Here is a 19,719-nt window from a genome sequence, read left to right as displayed (position 1 = left end):
ATTGCAGCAGAATGCAATTTTCAAATCGAAAAGGCTGAAATTTGGAGGGAATAAAAGTCTGCACGATTATTTAATAATCTATTAAATCTGTCGATTCACTGATGAATCGGATTAAAAACATGTTTTGATTTCTATTCCTTTATTCAAAAAGAGTACATTATTTCATATTGATAGTGTAGAAAATGCACAAACATAAATTATTTATGATTCAGTTACTAGTTTGGTCCGTAACATCAGCAAAAACGGTGATCATTTATTTTGATTTAACACACAGATGATCATGAAAGATGTCTGCTTTCATGGAGGTCTACTGAAATTGGAGAATATTTACTGTTGCGAAGCTGAAATTCAGAGGATTTGGACAATTCTAAATTAAAAAAGGTATGTGAGTGATTTATCAATTGTCAAAAATAATTATTGATCAATTTGATAATTAATTAGTTGTCGAATAATCGTTGCATCCCTTCACGGTAAAGGTATTTATCAGCATATAAAATTAAGCAAAAATATTGTTTAAGTAAGAATAATTTAATACATGAATCATTTCTAAATAGGTTCATTATATAGTCCATTAGAGAAGCTAAATTGGCCAAATAAATAGAGATAAAACAAATTAGGATGTATTATGATAACATTTACTGTGCAAATCTCAAGTCAGAGTTAAATGTTAGCACTCACTAGTGCAACCAAAAAAATACTTCTGATATTTTAAATGAAAACAGCACAGGCTTTCAGTTTATTTTTCTATATTTCATACAAATTACTGTGCCCATGGATTAATTAGCCTTTACCGATTCTGTTTTCAAGTGTAGTAAAGAAAACAAGTCCATTCAATTAAATCAAGGTTGTCAAATTCATTTTTGTCACGGGCCAAACTGTAGTTACGGTTTACCGCAGAGGGCGGTTATAATTGTGAAACCATAGAAATGTTCTCTCTGTAATCACCTCCTCATATTATTACACATACAGTACACAAGAAATTATAAAGGATAGCTAGTTTGAAACCAAAGTCAAGAATAATATTTTTTTCAACTACTGGTCAAGTTACTGTAACAATGTAACAAGAAAATGCTTATTATTTATTAGATATGACAATTTGAAATTTGGATACAGATTTTTAGCAAGCGTCATGGAAGTTGACATGCTTGATTTGCTTTTGCAGGCCACAAAATGATGTGGTGGGCCACAGGTGGCCCCCCGGGCCTTGAGTTTGACACCTGTGAATTAGATTAATCTGACCTCAAACGTCAAAATTAAACAATCAACACTGAAAATAACAAATAACATGCTTGCATAGTAACTGCACAGACAGACCATTTAGGCCGGTTTCTAGTTAGTGTAATGTACTTGGTTGTTGTTCTATTTTTCTATTTCCCGTATCCACTATTGCTGCTGAAACAATGCAAATGTCTCCAATGTGAGACAAATAAAGCTTCTTCTACTGTAATTTAAATCTTTGTTCAAAGTGACTCTCCGTTGTCACGCGGTTCCAGCCGGACCTATGTGACAAGTGCGCTGTATCACTTATCTCAGTGTTTTGCGACTGCATTTCGATAGCTTAGCAATTAGCATGGCTTTCTGCCCGTCTTTGGTGGACACACATTTCCTGTTTTACTAACGCTGGTACTTTTCTGTTGTTATGTGACACACACACACACACACACACACACACAAAATATTCACTCAAGTCTCCCAAAATTAGCATTCAACACGGAGAGGCCGTTACGTTGTTGATGTTGCTCGGCGTATCCTCGGACTCCTCGCGGCCGTCGGGCCGGGACTGGTGGCGGGTGGGTTGGATGCACACCACGTTGCTGTCCCAGGAGGGCGGGCCCACAGGGGGGAGGCAAAGCAGCTGCTCGTCCGACAGCTCGTCATCGTTGTCGTCGCCTGAAGGGAGCGCAAGGCGAGATGGAGCTACTGTGAGGCTTTGTTGTCGATAATGTGATTCCAAATGACTTTTTGCGGCAAATGTTAACGTCCTTTGGTATTTTGCTGAAACGCAGCAACCGACCTTTTGAGTCAGAGATTGGGGAGTATGGGTTCCCAAAGTGCAGCTTGGTGGGACTCTGAGAGACCAACAGAGGGGTGGGGGCATCCTGGGCGTAGGGCACGGGGTACTGCAGGAATAAAGGCACGGTGGACTGAACATTCTCTGCACCGGCTTTCCCACTGGCTTCCTGCTCTGCCTTCTTGCTGCTCTTCTGAAGCTCCTGGAGAGGCAAAGGCAGAGTTGGAATAAATATGACATTAGGTATTAATATATGAGGTGTCCCAATTATTTCGCAGTCTGATAACAGAGCCAGTTCCCACTAACCTAAGTTTAAAGAAGACATATTGTGCATTTCTGTCACTATTTAAAACCGTTCCCTTGTGTCTTGAGAACGTTTGTGACGAATTACCACACTATACTTTGCACCCTGTATTTGAAGCCTCCCTGAAATTAGCCTGTATTTAAGGGGTCCTTGTCTCATAAAAATGGGCCATTTTCTTTTTTGATATTTAAAATGGACCACGATGCACCGCACCCCGTCCAATACCGGGTGTGGATTTCATTACCGTGACAACAAGGGGCAGAGCTAGTGAGTTGCGACGTGTTGAGCCCCAAATCTAAAATGGTGAGTGTGTGGATTAATGAGGCTTTGTGAAATTGGTATCAAAATGTAGATCCGTTTTAAAAAGCTGTCGGAATTTTGATTGATACATATTTTCTTTTTCAACTTGAAGCTTATTTAATTTTGTATGACTAGGACACAAGCGGGCAAACTTTTGAGCTGTATTTGATTTTTAGTACAGGCCAAGGGCCAGCTCATTCATAGATGTAAAAAATAATATATAAATGCGTATGTAATATCTTATTTTCATGCCAAAATAATAATTCTTTATTTTGTAATAAAATTAATTTTATAATAATTAACCATTTATTAGAATACAAAATTTTTCAAAATTCTATTACTTACAAAACAGTAAATCAATCAACCCATGATTTAGTGAGCGAAATGAACATAAAATGAATAAATACGTCTTAATTAACCAATTTTAGGAAAGAACAGCTAAAAGAATGCAACAAGTATTTCAGCACTCTTGATCATGTAAATGCTCGGTAGGCCGGAGTAAGAAAACGAAGCTTGTTCACACAAACACTTTTAGGTTTCACCAACATTTACAAAAAAAAAAAAAAATTAAAAATCATCAATTCTCAAAGGCCCTGGTTCCATTTAGTTTTACTGATGTTAGTTGCAGGCGCCTATTTAATTTACAGTCCAACCCTCTAATTGGGTCATTCGAGCCCTCCATAGCAGCTCCAAACATTTTTTTCAGGGCATTTTTGGTCTCGCGCTGGTCCAAACTAATGGAAGGGAAAATAAGAACACATTGACTACTCTTTTACTATTAAGAGACATTTCACGCTCAGGACCAGGTTGGGGAAAATGGCTGCCGTTTATCGGGAGGGATTTTAAGGGTGGAAGGAGTCTATAAAAGAGAAAAGGAAAGCGGTTCCAAAGCACCTCCGGTTTCTCCTTGAGTTCTCTCAGCTCCCGCCCCTTCTCGGCTACCTGGCTCTGGAGCAAACCAAGGATAAACAACGGAGGAATGAGCACACTTGATTTTTTTGCTTGTCCTTCGTCCGTCATGCGCTCCTCAAAGAAGAGTTCCAAAAGATTCCTCCGTGCCGAGCGCTGATTTATGCGCGGTGCCGATCGGAGCCAAACAACATGTTGGAGTTCCTCACAGACACCAGGGCAAATATCTGCCTGCCCCTCGAGCCAAGCAAAGCATTAGGACGGCAACTGGAGAGGGCCCTTTCCGAGCCAAGCTTCACTTGTGTCCAACGGCGGACATAAACAGCCGTAAAGTGTTGTCTCGCAGACGGGGCCTGCTCATAAACAACAATGTCCCGAGGATTGTGCTCGAGGGAAGACACGTAATCAAATGCTGATTCCGTCTGAGCTTACAACAGCCATACATAAGCGGACACAAGACAGGAATGGCTGAGACCATTTCCACAATGACATGATCTGTCAACGTGAAAACTTTTTTTTTTTTTTTGCTACAAATCGTAATATAGTAAGTAATTATTTGAGCTTGTCACCACTGTGTGAAATTTCAGTACACACCAGCAGTATTCTTTAGCAGGCCACTTATATTTTTAAATTGTTGTCATGTTTTTGTATTGAAGTGTTGTAATTATGAGTGCCCTACTCCAATTCGCCACTGTCGTGAAATTCCCAGGACATGATTTTCTTTCTGATTTATAGCAAGGACCACCTGATGCTTTAACATGCATTTTCTTTTTTGATATTCAATTTGGAAAAGCTTTACATTTCACGTATCGCAATTTAATAAAACAGTAATCAAGAAAAATGTTTTTACAATACACTTGTATTGTATTCGATTAATCAATGGAATAGTCGATTCTAAAAATATTTGATAGACACATTTGCGAAGGTCTGTGCTTCTGTCACGCAGATCAGATTTTCTACTAACATTGTTTTGGAAATTTCATTTGAAATAAACAAAAAACAGTATAAATTAACAGTTGCTCATGAGACGAGCGTGCATCCAAACTAAGACAAACAGGAAACACTAAGTAACAGATAACAACAACTTATGTACTATAACCCCGTACAATATTGACATTCCAAAATACAAGCTATTCTCCAAGTTTGTACGCAAACATTGAAAAAAAATCTTTTGCAAATGATCCTACGTTCCTGTGTTTTTCCCACAAAGTCAATACACTAAAACGGATTTTGTACGTGGACAAAACGTGGCCAGGAGACATTTACGCTGAAGGATGCACCCACCATGCAGCGGTCTTCCTCTGACGCCAGCTGCAGCTTGAGATTCTCACTGATCTTCTGCTGCTCTTTCACCTTCACCGCCATCTTGGCAAGCTCATCATGCATCATGCCGCTACGCTCCTTCTCCTCCTGAAAGATCAGCCACAGAGGTGAAAACAATGCTTCTCGATGTTGCATAGTTGAAGTGTTGAAACTTTTTTTTTTTTACCATCAGCAACTGCTTGTATTTCCTGTATTTGGAATGCCTGTCAGAAGCATCTCTGCTGATGTCTTTGAGCTTCTCCTGGATGATGGCCTCCAACATTGGATCCGTGGAACCAGGACTCCCTGTGAGGACCATGAAGGCTAATCAGACAGTCAAGCAAGAGTGAAGAGTTGGAAAAGCCGGCAGCAATTGACAAAAGAGTGACATACTTGTGTTTCAAAGTGACAGACTGACCTGGAACAGACGGGTCTGGACTCACTGATGCAGGTACTACTGTTGTTAGATCTTGTGCTGAGTTTCTCTTCAGCTCCTACATACAGGAGAATAACATAATCTCATTTCTATGGTTAAAAAGGAACTCTTAAAAAAGGAAAGAAAAAAAAAAAAAAAAAAAAAAAGAAAGTGAAGAAAGTGTGAGGGTGTGATCGGCAGGGACTGCAGACCTACCCCTTGCTGCTCAGAGAGTTTGAGCACTTGTTTTTGCAGCCGAGTGCATTCCTTGTATTTCTCCTTGTAGTGCTCAGCAGCCATGTGCAGACGCAGCTTCAGGTCCTCCACCTCTCTCTGCAGTTCTGCTACGAGAGCCGGGTCTGTACAGGCTTCTTCTGCTTTGGCCTGCTGAAGGTTACAAATTTGTTCTGATCACAGTCAATGAGCGTTTAAAACTGTAAAGGGGAAGAAACAACTACACGATTGACTGTTATTAGGGAAAAGTCAAGAGGGCTGGTATATTTTGGATTACTTTGATGTTTTTATTAAATTTGAACATGCAGAGGAATAATCCCAAAGAAAATTTGAGTCATGATGAGTCATGAGCTGTACAATTCCCTTCATCTTATTATCATTTAGATCCAGCGGTGCCTAATAAAATGGCGAGGTGATGTAGTGACTTACTGCCGCCTGCTTGGCATCTTCCTTCATCTTCTCCACCAGGCTCTCCAGGCGGCCACAGTGAGCCTGCGCTTCGGCTTTAGCCTGCCGCAGTGCATCGGCCTCCAGCTTCATGTGGTACAGTTCGGACATGGTGCGGTCGCGGCTGCTCGACGCGTCCCTCAACTCGGCCGCCAGCATGGTCGACTGCTGCTGGTTGGCCTGGAGCTGCTCCTCTCTCTGACGCAGCTGCTCCTTCAGGGCCTTTAAATCTCCCTGTCACATATAAAAACACGTTCTAGGAAACGGGGCATGTGAATTTCAAGGCACGGAATATAACCTATGGATTAGCCGCACGTACCAAGGGGGAAACTTTGGCCAAGACCTCTTTGTACTGGTTCTCTTTCTCAGTAAGGCACATCTGCAGGCGTCCCACCTCCTCTTTAAACTGAGCAATGGTGTTGTCTTTGTTCACATCCACCGACTTCATCATCTGCAGCTCGGCACTCAGCTTAGTGTTCTCCAGCTCACGGTTTTTCAGGTGAATCTGATGCAAACACAAAACAAAAAGAGCCTTTACCCCATTTATAAAACAAAGTTCCTTGTTTTGATTATGATCATTATAATAAGTACACAGTCATGACTATCCAAGTAAAAAAAAAAAAAAAAAAAAAGATTGGGTAGAGCCCAGCCGCCATACAGTTATCGTGCAATTTAAATCAAATGCAGGATTTTTTGGAGGGGACCATTTCCGCAGTGACTGTGTAGTTTGTGGCAATCCCATTTCCTTGGCAGTGCCCACCACAACAAAGACCCACAAGCAGCAGACACAGCAGAGGACGGCGCAATTTGGCAAGCCTGATTTGGATGATGTTTGGGGAAAATGTGTGCAAAATAGTCACAGTAGTTAAAAAGGTTCAAAACAGACCTCCCCTTTAAGGCTATCTAATATAAGAACAATCGTAAATTGTACATGACATAAAGCTGTCACTGAACATAGTTGTCAAGTGAACCGCTGCCAACCAAAATGAGAAAATGATGATGTGTCAGGAGAGCTCCTTGTTGCCACATCCTGGGACCTTGAAATTCCAATGCTGCTTTTCATCCTGGGAGCAGCGTTATCCCAATGAGGCCTTGTTTTCCCCAAGGAAATAACGGAAGAAACCCATCAAACTACAAGCACAGACTACCTTGTAGAGTTCCTTCTCATCCTTCTCGTTGTTGAGTTGAGACTCAAGTGTTTCCTTCTCTGTTGTGAGTTTCTTCATTCTGTCCTTCAGACTAAAAAAAAAACACAACATAAAAAACATTTAACATATCGAAGTTGCATTATTATTATTTTAAATACTATGACATATAAAGAATATTTTCATTTCAATTTATTTGAATTACTAGTTGAGTAAAAATCTAAATATTTTTGTAAGTTAATGACAAAATCAAAGTCAACGGGATTGGGTGCCGTTTTTTTTGTCCTAGTTACTCAGAAAATGAACGTCCGCGCATGCAAATATTGCAGGTATTTACAAGTCCAGCTCAGTTTCCTTTTGTAGGCCTCTCTGGGTGACTCCAATAAGGTCTTCCTCCAGCTGTAACACCCTGGATGTGGCCTCTTCCAGCCTCCTCTTCATTTCTTCCTTCTCTTCTTGCAGGACCTTGGAAGAACTCTGCAGTTCCTAGAAAGCAAAATGTACACTGTTAATCAATGGATAATAAATAACCTCATCTTATAATACTAATCTGCCATCTAACTGTAAAGAAACGAACTAGTTGTCATGAAAAAACATATCTTAAATTTCAGTCAGTGAACTTATTTGTGCAAAAAAAAAAAGTTAATGTCGATTAAAAATGCATGTCCGAGTAACGATAAATATTGAATTCACCTTAAAAATGGAATCGAAAAAATACACAACAAACTATTTGTTTTACTGTTTGAGAGCATAATTTTGGAATCATTATATTCACACAACAACAAAAAAAAAATCAAAGTACGGCCATAAAATTAACAGCCACAAAATAAGCCATCGCACACTTGTCAAAGCTGTTTTCCAACGAGCAGATTTATGGCCGAAGACAGCTAAATGAATTCAAACTGGCATTACTTTTAAGACTTAATGGTTGAGTTGTAAAAATGTTAGAGTGCAAGTTGATAATACAGACATACATATCTGTCAAAACTTGATTTATGCCGGCAGAGGCACACGTTTGAATAGTTCTGCATGTCTTTCACTAGGGGGTGCTACGACACTGTTTGGGGCCATTGGAAGCGCTCTCGTTGTCAAACGGCAGGAACATTAGCTACAAGTATGCATGTACTTTTCATGACTGTGTGTTCACTTAGTGTCTACTTTGACAAAGTAAAACCGTGACTCCCTCCTGCCTGCCCCTTTAACTCCACTTTACTTGATTTTGTCTTTTCAGCAGGGCGCAGTTCTCCTCCTCCTGTTCGCACGCCTTCCGCAGGCTCTCCTTGGCCAATTCCAGCTGCTCCATCTCCTGCTGCAGCAGAGCCACCTTTTTCACCAGCTCATCTTTCACTCGCTGGGCTTCCTCCACCTTTTGCTGCACAGAGAAAACTAACTTGTTCAATGTGTTGAGCTGCGCCTCAAAGTCGTAAATTATGCAGTAAGACCAAGCCCTATTGAACACAGGTATTTTGAAAACGTTTTTGGCTACGTGTTCTTAATAATGAAACACTGCACTGTATTGTAAAATATAAAAATACAGTAAAACATAATAAAAGAATGTAAAGAAATAAACGGGTTTTATAAGGTGCAATTGAGCCGACAGTCACCATTTTCCACGTGGTTAGCTCAATTTCAATTCAACCCCATGCTCCTTGCGAGTGATTTCATTCTGTAATTGCATGTTTGGCTGTTTGTCCTGCACTATAAACAGCGGAAAGTGCGTCAGTGACAGGGGTCTTGTTTTTTTTTTTTTTCTCCTTCATTCGAACGTCGGCATATTTGAAGCTCAAACGTACCTCTGATTTTGGCATGCAACACAAATCAATAAAGTCACACATGCTCATGACATGAACATTGTAAATTGGGGAACATGTATGGAATCTCAGGCACTTTTTGATCAGATCAATCAATCAATCAGAAATAAGAAAAAAAGGCAAAGGCAAATAAATGCCCAGTCTTCTGTTATTGTTTGCATGTGGATGAAAGGCCAAAACAAAACAGGAGCTGTTAAAGTGTGGGCATAGCCTAAGTCAACATCGGCATTCAACGATGCAGACTCTACCTCAAGAAAGCCCGCTTTGGTGGTGACCACCAGGATGTCAGAGTTGCATTCGTCCTCCACGGTCAGCAGCTCTTCCTCAGAGGGGCTACTGGCGCGAAACAGGAAAGGTGTGCTGGCTCCACGAATCTCCCCTTTGTGGGTCACATAACAGAACTGGTAGAATTCGCCATCGTCTTTGGGCACATAGTATCCTGGAAAAGATGATAGAAGACCCCCCCCCAAAAATTCAGAAAAGCAAAAAATGAACATTGTATTAAAATATTAACGCCTCAACTACGACCAACACCAGAACACAAAGCATTTGTCATTCAACCATTTAACCCATTAAAGCCTGAAGCCCCTCATGAGTCTTTAAAACCGACGGTCGTCTTTGGAGTCACCCTTGGAAACCTGACATTTTCGCCACCTACAAAATAATTAATGTCTCAGCCCCTGTGGCAGATAGAAACATAATTCCAAAAGTATTTGAGAGCTTAGACGTGGCTGTCATACTGGCCCGAGTTTATTAATATTTACTGTTTCAATCGAAGATGCAAGTAAAGCACTATTTCATTTTTATTTTTTTAAATAGAGTGGTAATTACCATACTGTATTCTCTTACAAAGACGTTGAAATCGTCATTGTCTACGAACATATAACTTAACCATACATCACGTTTGGATGGTTTCACGGCTTTAAAGTCCGCAAGCGTGTCGTCTATCACTGCCGTGACTTATAATAGAGCTCCCGCGATCGACTGTGCGGTCATTACTCCTCGAAAAAATTCCGGATATCCTCCGACAACTCACGACACCGTCACATATATATTCTGATGCATTTCATTGGCTAAGAGACCGAGAATTGGATTAAAAAAAGAACATGACGTATACGCTCTCCCGGCTTTAAAGGGAGAAACACGCAACAGCGCTCCCGGCTTTAGTGGTAGAAACGCGGTTATGCGCTGCCGTCCTTAATGGGTTAAATACGCATCAAACCTGCGGCTTATTAAAAGTTATCATAGTATATGGCACTCTGATCTTACCCTGAAAGACCACCGTTCTGCTAACTGCGGTGCCGTCCACATAGTTCTCAGGGAGGGGGGACCACAAGAATGTGTAATAGTCCCTCGCTGTGCTCCAGCCGACCTGCAAGACATTTCGGGGAATCTGTTCAAACAGACGCCTTCACCACATCACTGTAATATAATAACAATGGAGACGGCAAAACCGGTGACTCCCTAGAGGCTGCACACAGCCAATTTTTGTGTGTCGTTATTACAGGAAGCTTTTAATCACTGCTAAGATGAGTGTACACACAAGGTAAAAAAAAAATGTTCAAATTGAATGATCGTCATCTGCATGCTGTTTTGCTTATAACGCAGAGAAAAAGAGGTGGCATTTTTATACTTGAGGTGACTTGAAAATAAATGACAACTCCAATAAAACTATGAAATTCCGTTTTATGGGTTGTTAACCGATGGCTGATGATAGGTGGGACTGGGGGTGTAAAAGTACAGAAAATACATATTTAGCATCCGTCTTCTGTCATAAAAGCGTCACACAAAATCTGAGTCAATGGAGGGGGCTGACTTTTAGTGAGCACCGTCTCACACAGGCACCCAAAACAAAACTACCGGTACTTACTTTCATACTGTAAAAAAAAAAAAAAAAAGTGATGTATCATTTGAAACCTGCCATGTTCATTTGTCTCAATGTATTCATGTGTAAAGACAGATTGTGTTAAGATATGCACTAAAAGCCTGGAGCTATAAGAGTGGGAGTGTTCATCAGAGCCACAGATAGAAGGCCCCCGTTTGCTGCGAACCCCCCAGTTGTTAGTGCACACCAGTGCACTTCCAGCCTCCAGCAGTAAAGAACAGGAAGCAATTAAAACATGCACATAGTGAGTTTATGTCATTACTGGAGGCGAGCCCCCACCAGTGCACTCATTAGTGGCACTGGCTGAAAACTCTTGAGAGCAGCTCTTTCACTTGCCTCAGACATGCCTACAAACTGTACCGTATGTAAATAGACATTCACAGTCCACAACATTGGATATAACAGTGTGCTCAGTTTTGATTGACACCTTCAGAAAGGTATTCATGGAACACTGTTTAGTGTTACTATTCCAGTTCACACTGCATTATTTTTTTCTAATATTCTGGTTATTTAGTTACAACCGAGGACACATTTTGTGATCAGTGCTTGGTATAAAAAAAAAGTTTTGAAAGTACTTCTTTTTTTTTTGCAGGGAATATGTTCTCCAACTACCCAAACTACAATATTGAGACAGCAATTTATTTTGGGATAGTTTTATCTATCACATATGCTTTAAGCACATGTAAACATATTGAAACATGCATCGGCATACTAGCATGCTGCGGCACAACGTGGCACTACACTGAAGACGCACAACTGTAACTTCAGTTAGTCTCTTGATGTGTGACCAGTGTGGTTGTAGACCTGCTCCATATGTAAAGTGCCTTGAGAAAACTTTGTTGTGATTTTGTGCCACAGTAATTCCTCATTTTTCACATTTAATAAAAAGATAACACTAGCATGTGTCATGTTGCAGGCCATCCCCGCAACAGACAAAATCTGAGAAGTAGCGACCAAAATATTTATTTTATTATTTGCATACAGTATAGGCCAAAAGTTTGGACGCACCTCCTCATTCAATGCGTTTTCATTATCTTCATGACTGTTTACATTGTAGATTCTCACTGAAGGCATCAAAACTATGAATGAACACGTGGAGTTATGACCTTAACAAAAAAAAAAAGATGAAATAACTAAAAATATGTTTTGAACCCAATCAAGATGGTTTGGGGCGAGCTGAACCACAAAGTGAAGGCAAAGGTGCCAACAAGTGCTAAACACCTCTGCTTCAAGACTGTTGGAAAACCATTTCAGGTGACTACCTCTCAAAGCTGAATGAATCAAGAGAATGGCAAGAGCGTGCAAAGCAGTAATCAGAGCAAAGGGTGGCTATTTTGAAGAAACATACAAACAACAACAACAACAACAAAATATAAAAAATGTTCCCAGTTATTTCACCTTTTTTTGTTAAGTACATAACTCCACGTGTTCATTCATAGTTTTGATGCCTTCTGTGAGAATCTGCAATGTAAATAGTCATGCAAATAAAGAAAACGCATTGAATGAGAAGTGTGTCCACACTTTTGGCCTGTACGGTTTATTTTAAAGCTTCATGCATATACAACAAACCTAAAATATATGCATGTGAGGTGCAGGTATTATTTTCACCCCCTTGACTCACCATTGTCACATTCTAACTGTACTATCTGTGACGTTGAACGTGTATTTGATGTGTATGAGGATGTACAGTTGGCCAGCTGTTAACTGGCCAAAGCATTGCCCACTCTGACGTTCAGTGGTCAGTCGAGGCCACATTAGCCCATCTCAGAATGTGCTTGTCTTTCCTGTATTTTGTTACCATTTGTTCAATAAAGCAATTGAAAGAGCACCCGCGGCTGTTTCCATCCTCACCTGTTATTGATTACAATTATACTGAATGGACATTCTCTGACTTTTTACACTCTTTCCTCCTGGCCCGCGCTTCTTGCTATGGGAGTCCACAGTAACAGTGTAGAAAAACAATCACCATGAAATCCCGCGATATAGAGAAAAATCTGCAATATTAGTATGACTAAAACAAAACTGCAATGCACTGACCCTGAAAAAAAGTGAACCGTGATATAGCTCGGGATGATTGTACTGTATAAAAATAAAACGTAACTGAATTGAATTCGGACTCTCCTGTGTACTTTAATGTAAAACCACAACAAGCTGTTGCGTAAAAACCCACAATTATCAGTGGGGGCGCGAAAGATGTACCATGTTATAGCAGGAATTCACTATCCAAGCATTTTTTAAAAAGTGAAATCTACAGATGTACAGTAAAAACCAGCAAGTTGCTGCAGGAGGCCCATCTGCTGTCCAAGTGAACACATGGAGGAAGTGCTCATGAATCACATGTGAGTGAGACATGTTAATTACAAAGCAGTGGTTCGCTTTCTCCTCTGCCTCCTGACAAGCCGCCCGCCCCAAGCCCACACCTCCGTGCGCCCCGAGCAGCTCCACTCACGCTGTACGGGAACTGTTCCAAGAGCCAAAGGCTGCGATTGCAAGAAGTGACAAAACCAAAAAAATGTCTAGGACCCGTATATCTTTATAACGTTTGACATTTAGTGCCCCACGGGAGTAAATACTGTTTTTACAGTTTTTTTTTTTTTTTTTTTTTTTTTTTTAAATCTGATTTACGGTTTTAGATTACCTTGCAGAGCAAAGTCTACAACACAACCATGTTAAGTGTAGGGGTGTAAATCAATTTTTTTAAATGAATCTCTTTCTGTCAACTCAAGCACTTAACCTGCTGCTGAAAAGGCAATAAAAGTGTGATAAACATTATAGTATAGTTTAATTAGTCTTGTGATGTCACACAGTCCAAAAATACTCCAAAACTATACTTAAGTGTAATTTTCGCATCTCTGTACTTGATTATTTATCATTCTGGCAACTTTCACATTTACAGTACTACATTATCAGGCCACTAGCTTGGAGCTACATCTCCTTCATATGTTGAGCTACCACTGTCTAATTCACTCACTCTCTTGCTCAGCCCTAAAAGGGGGTGCACATGCACATGATGCACAGCACAGGAAGTAAGGCACTGAGAAATATTTGGCTCACCTGGAGTGCAGAAAAAGTCAACTGTTTATATGTTACTTAAAAGTTGCCTGTATTGTACTGCTAATTAATTTATGGCGGTGAGTTTAACTCTTGAAAAGATTATTCTATTGCTATGGCTTCCTTTGGGAAGCTTGTTTCAAAATATTCCTTTTCAACAAACAAACAAGTCCAAACTTCATCATGTAGTTAAGCATGCTTTACACGTTTTAAGCTAAACAAACACTGACAGAATCGCAGTGCAGATGATATTAAAAAAAAAAAAAAAAAAAAAAAAAAGTATAGGAAAACAAGTGTTCTTGGCTGGGAGGAAGCACTGAGTACTAAACTAACACTACATCAAGGTTATCGGCAAACATGCCAAAGGAGGAAGTGCAGGAAGTTTGGCAGCAGTCATTCATCTGTCAACACTGACAGGAGGACGGTCTGGAGTTTAACATCAATTCTAACTTACTGAGCGAGAGGAGTTCTGAATCTATTATTTATTACCTCGTCACCTTGACATGAGATAATGAAACATCTACAATTGTATATGCAGTTTAAACCACAAATTTACATACACTTTACAAAAAGACATGAGCTTTTTTTCCTCACAGTCTGAAATAAAATCAGACCAAAGTTTGCCTAGTTTTAGGTCAATTAGGATTAGCAAAATTATGTATAATTGCTAAATGCCAGAATGCGTTTTGGATATTCTTCTAGTTCTCAGAATAGTTGGAGGGAATTTTGGACCATTTCTAGTGACAGAACTGGTGTAAGTAAGCCAAGTTTGTAGGTCGTCCTTTATTGTAAATACACGTTTTTAGGTCTTCGCATACATTTTCAATCCGATTGAGACCAGGGCTTTGTGGTGGCCTCTCTAAAACATGACTTCGTTATCCTTAAGACACTTTGTGACCAGTTTGGCAGTATACTTTGGGTCATTGTCCATTTGGAAGACGCATTTGTACCCAAACTTTAACTTTCTAGCGTAAGTCTTGAGATGTTGCTTTAGTATTTCCATGTGTTCTTTCCTCATGATGCCATCTATTTTGATAAGTGCACCAGTGCCTCCTTGAGCAAACCAGCACCACAAAAAGCTGCTGCCACCTCCGTATTTCACATGTGGGATGGTGTTTTCAGACTTCCGAGCTTCCTCCTTTTACCTCCAAATATAATGCTCATTATAGCCAAACAGTTCAATTTTGGTTTCATCAGACCTCAAGACGTGTCCATAAATCAAGGTGACATCATTATCTGGGTTTTCCCAAAATGTTTAAAGTAATAGTAATCATACTGTGACTAAACTTCTCACTTTGAAGAAAGTAACGACAAACTTTCTTAAAAAAAAAAAAAATTCAAACCCTCCTCTCATTATTCTGGCATGTAACAAACAGAAATAATTTTGGTAAACCTGACTGACCTTAAACAGGAAAAGTTTAGTCTGATTTAATGTTAGACACTGAGAAAATGAAGTGTATGTGTGTTTATATAGTGTAATAAACTTCTGATGTCACGGTTTTGACTTTTTTAAATCGATAACGATCAAAATTACATAAAAATCTCAATCCTCGAAATGAATGGAAGGATCGAATCCTCCTCGCCCTAGATTTATATACATCAGGGAGGTGTGCAAAGGCTATGACAATGCAGCACATTGTAGCCACTGCCACTAGGGAGCTAACGCTGGGCTCTATGGTACGGCCAATTTGGAATGATTATAGAAAAGAAATATTACGAAAAAAATTTGAGTTTGTACAAGTACAACCAGCCGAAGTCTCCTTGACTCTAAAAAAACATTTATTATAAATATTGAAGCTGACTAGGTCCCATTCGGCCGCTGGAGAGCTGGTACGCCTTTTCCTCTTAACACTTAACCTTAACCTTCATTGCTGCATTGCAATACCAGCTAACTAGCTCTCGCAAGTTTTCACCGCACTTGTAACAACAAGACAGCGCTCTGTGGATTGTTGTCATGTCTGGCAGGCATCGTAAGCAGCGAAGGTAACCTACACAAAAGCGGAGCTACCAAGTCGGGCCCTTTGGCTAAGCTAATGACTAGCAACGCCCGCCGCTGCTGTTGAGCCTGTCAACTGTTCCAACACCGGTTCCATAGCACACAAAAAGGCTGATCTGGAACTACAACCAGCAGGAAATAACCATGTTCGGGACTGTTGCATTTTATGAATCAAGTAAAACCTGGCTACACGCACAGAATCCCCACGCTTCAGTGCAACTGGACTTGAGGCTAACCGCGGCAAGTGAAGTGAAGTTTCATCGCATGTCCAATAACACACAGAGCTGCAGACAACGACAGCTTTATTGCACGCTGTTGTATGTTTAGGGCCGTGCCTTTTTTTTTTTTAAATATATGTGTGCACATGTATGTGTGATCTTGGGGTATTACTGAAATGATGAAATAATATTGTGAGTGATTTATTATTTGAAGCATTAATATTAAATACACATACAGTAAACAGTAAAACACAGGCAGGCCTAATGTTCTTGACGGAATTTCAAAAATAGGAACATTTATATTAGTTCAGGAAGTGAATTTCCACTGGTAAGCAGCTCTGTAAATGTGATGCGGTCAAATATGTAAAAAAAAACTTTAGCGCTGGTGCAATCAAGACAAAAAGTTAGGCACACCAGTGAAAATGATTGTGTCACCTTAGACAGTTTTGTTTAAATAGCAGGGTTTCATTATTCATTATTTTAATCAAAAATTAAAAGTTAACACTAGGTCCGGCCCACTATTTATTCACTATACTACTAGATCAAGTATATTTCTTTGTACACGGTTGTTTTTAAATACCGGGCATGGTAAGTCACCTTGAAAATGCCAACCCAGTCCTTTGGGTGTGGCTTGATGAACTGTGTGAGGGTATAGTGACACTCCAGTGCAGCATGAGGCAGGTAGCTCTTGCCTACATTCTGGAAGATGACGTGGGCAAAGTTTGATGTTTCCATGTTGTTGTCTAATAAAGGCCTGTCCACGATCAGCGCCATCAATCAGTCAACGATGGCTATAAGAGATGAAACATCAAAAGACAATGGAGGAACAAATACCAATGATAATTACATCATGATACAATATTTACAAGTTTCATACTTTGAGTGCATTATGGACCTCGGAGATTTCATTAGTTAAACTATTATCTAGTTCTACACACACTTTGTGTTTTTGCCTACATTCCATCTGCCAGTTGATGACTTGGCTACTTAAAAGAAAATCAACCCTAACACATTTTTTTCAAGAGTATGTTCCCAGCAGGATCACTAGTTGAAACACGGCATTCTGATTAATATTGCGTTTGTGGAATATGAGTTAAGCAGCAAAATCCACCTGTTTTCTGAAGCTTTAACCATTTGGCCACAGGTGCCCCGAATGGCTTGTGTTTGACTCTGGAGGTTCCACTGTACTAGTGTTTAGTATAACAGTCTTACCATTCTGCCAAATATAAACCTTTCATCATGCGGTTACAGTTACACCTCTGTTGCCTTGGTAACAACTCTCCATGAATACATGGCAGGGTTCAAGTGCTCCTGGGAGTGTTACGTGTCAAATGTCAACAGTCGTTCTCCAGGCCAAACTCTCAAAAAATATCCACAAAAACTTGCCATCACGCCTAACTCTTCTATTTTGAAAAGCACGTCGTAAAATTCAAGTCTAATGTAGTTAGTTGCAAATACAGCGATGCTTTGACTTGCGAGTGCTCCATCTTGAAGTGTTTTTCAAATTACAAGCTGTCGCTTGGTTGAGTTTTGGCTTTGTATTCCATGCCACTTGACTATGATTAAGGAGAGCCACAGTTGCCGATGCACTTTGAGTCAACTACACAAATATAAAATGAGAACATTTGCAACTAGCTGCTGCAAGGGCACAACTCAGGTCAAGAAGCTCCAGCTTCTGATGTCACTCACCCGGCCCCGCCCATTAAAGACACGCATACTACACACGAACAACAAATTTCTTTAAATCCTCCATTGTTAATAGGTTTTCACGCTTCCATCCATTTTCTGTACCGCTAATTGTTACTACAGACTAAACATAGTGATATTTTCTTTTTTAAAAAAACGTACCAAAAAATAGTGATTTCTTAGTACAAATAAAACTAATTAAGTCAAGATACCATTACTACTTAAAGGAAAAGGCAGTGAGTGCAACAGGCAATCAGAAACAGCCGAAGAGGGTTCGGTAAAATACAGCAACGTATAGGCAAAAAACACTGGAAATTTTAGGAATCTACTAGGCGTGTAACGGTACACGTGGGTGTATTCATACGTTTCGGTATGGCATGTTCGGTTCGGTCCACTTGCGTTCGGTTCGGTCCATTTATCAGCGCGAGATTACACACGGGCGCTATTGACTGTTGCATGCGGGAGAGGAGGGCGGCGGCACTAAAGAGGAGCAAACGAATACGCAAACAAGCCAGAGCTCAAAGGTCCCTCCGTACACTGCGGTCTCCTGTTTGGGAACATTCTGGCTGTCCTGTTAAAATCGCCAATGGGGAAAGGTACGTGCAAGTCCCAAAGTTGTGTGCCGACATTGCAACATGAGATCGGCGGCTATGCTGTGGGTAGCACGTCTAACATAATAACACTTAAAACAACATCATTCGACTTTGAATATTTCTTAGACGAGGAAACAAGCAGTCTTTTTAGCCAAAAACAAAGTACAACAGCTCTCTCCTTCGTTCTCCGCTGCTCCTCTCACTAGCCGTACGATGCATTCATGAATTTCGGAAGCATCACAACTCACCAAAACACAAATCTGACCACAACACAGATAAGCCAATTCGTTACAATATGCTGTTGAACATTCAAAGATTTTAATGCCTAAAAAGTGAAAATAATTTCATAAAGACTTGAAAGTTACTATATTTCATTATAAAAAGAGTTTTAATATAGCTAGCAATAATTGTAACTGTTATTGTATGTATTTTTTTCATGACAAAAAGTGTAGTGTATTTTTTATTATGGTGTAATTTCTTAGAATATCACCCGAATAGTTCACTTTTGTTTATTTTTTCTAAAGAATATACCGTTTACTTCATCTTTTCAAAATAAACATATAAATTTTTAAAAAGTCTGTTTTTTTTGTAACGAAAATATACCGAACCGAAGTTGCCAAGAAACCGAAACGAAACGAAATGTGATTTAGCGTACCGTTACACCCCTAGAATCTACGTAGCTCGATGAAATAAAGACTACAAATAGATCTTTAAGTTAAACACAACGCGTAAAAACGAAGCGAGAGCCGTAAATCTATTGAGTTTGGATCATTAAACACAGTTAAATGGGAGAACCCCAACTTATTTAGAAAAAAAAAAATCTGCTTTTGACTACCGGTACAAATTCGACCTCAACAACTCGTGGACCATTTTAGATACAAGATAATATAGGTATTCAAATATCGAAACTTAACATTCCAGAAGGACCGAGTACATGACTGATACTGACAGGCAAGGCCTAGAGCGATTAAAGCGACAACACAGTGATTAGCTGGCTAATATTAGCCGCATATTAACCAAGAGTATTTTACGCCGATTGTATAAGGGCGTCTCTCGACTACAACATCAAGCCACATAACGTTGTCCGTAATGTTTACTCAAATTTCCTCGAGACAGCGGCGAGTGGACTAGAGGGCAGTTAGCTAACGTCAACAGTTAGCAAACGCCGACTTTCGAGCTTTCAAAAACGCGTAACAAACGAGGCAAATTTGAACAAAAAACACATTATTAGGGAAGCTTTAGTCAACAAGCATAATACATACCCGGTTGCCATGCTGAATAACGACTAAAATCGTTATGTATCATAAAAAATGACTGTTGACGCAGTTCAGTGCTTTCCCGTATGCTCTTCCTGGAAAAATAACAACACACGTCATTTCCGTGCAGTATTTCAGTAGTGATATATTTTTTTT

General features: G+C 39.9%; 1 protein-coding gene across 4 annotated transcripts in view; it reads right to left on the bottom strand.

Moving 5' to 3' along the window:
* tax1bp1b (Tax1 (human T-cell leukemia virus type I) binding protein 1b) overlaps positions 1-19,719 on the bottom strand; it is a 22,043-nt gene extending 2,324 nt beyond the window's left edge. Inside the window, exons 1-15 of one of the 4 annotated variants that reach the window (XM_086037235.1) lie at positions 19,570-19,719; positions 16,626-16,819; positions 10,148-10,250; positions 9,127-9,317; positions 8,281-8,439; positions 7,405-7,553; positions 7,071-7,161; positions 6,242-6,427; positions 5,905-6,156; positions 5,458-5,628; positions 5,245-5,320; positions 5,014-5,150; positions 4,809-4,934; positions 2,015-2,213; positions 1,727-1,890 (exon numbers count right to left, since the gene is read on the bottom strand). In XM_086037235.1, coding sequence (XP_085893361.1) covers positions 1,727-1,890; positions 2,015-2,213; positions 4,809-4,934; positions 5,014-5,150; positions 5,245-5,320; positions 5,458-5,628; positions 5,905-6,156; positions 6,242-6,427; positions 7,071-7,161; positions 7,405-7,553; positions 8,281-8,439; positions 9,127-9,317; positions 10,148-10,250; positions 16,626-16,802 — 2,181 coding nt within the window. In that variant the 5' untranslated portion in view covers positions 16,803-16,819; positions 19,570-19,719. The remainder of the gene's footprint in view (positions 1-1,726; positions 1,891-2,014; positions 2,214-4,808; positions 4,935-5,013; positions 5,151-5,244; positions 5,321-5,457; positions 5,629-5,904; positions 6,157-6,241; positions 6,428-7,070; positions 7,162-7,404; positions 7,554-8,280; positions 8,440-9,126; positions 9,318-10,147; positions 10,251-16,625; positions 16,820-19,569) is intronic. The other 3 variants (XM_086037237.1, XM_086037236.1, XM_086037239.1) reach the window with 3 other exon arrangements.

Source organism: Filicampus tigris, chromosome 8, assembly GCF_054856515.1.
Source record: "Filicampus tigris isolate MCC_2025a chromosome 8, RoL_Ftig_1.0, whole genome shotgun sequence".
Taxonomy (NCBI): domain Eukaryota; kingdom Metazoa; phylum Chordata; class Actinopteri; order Syngnathiformes; family Syngnathidae; genus Filicampus; species Filicampus tigris.
Note: the sequence above shows the minus strand (reverse complement) of the source record. Positions and strands in the feature narration are given on the sequence as shown.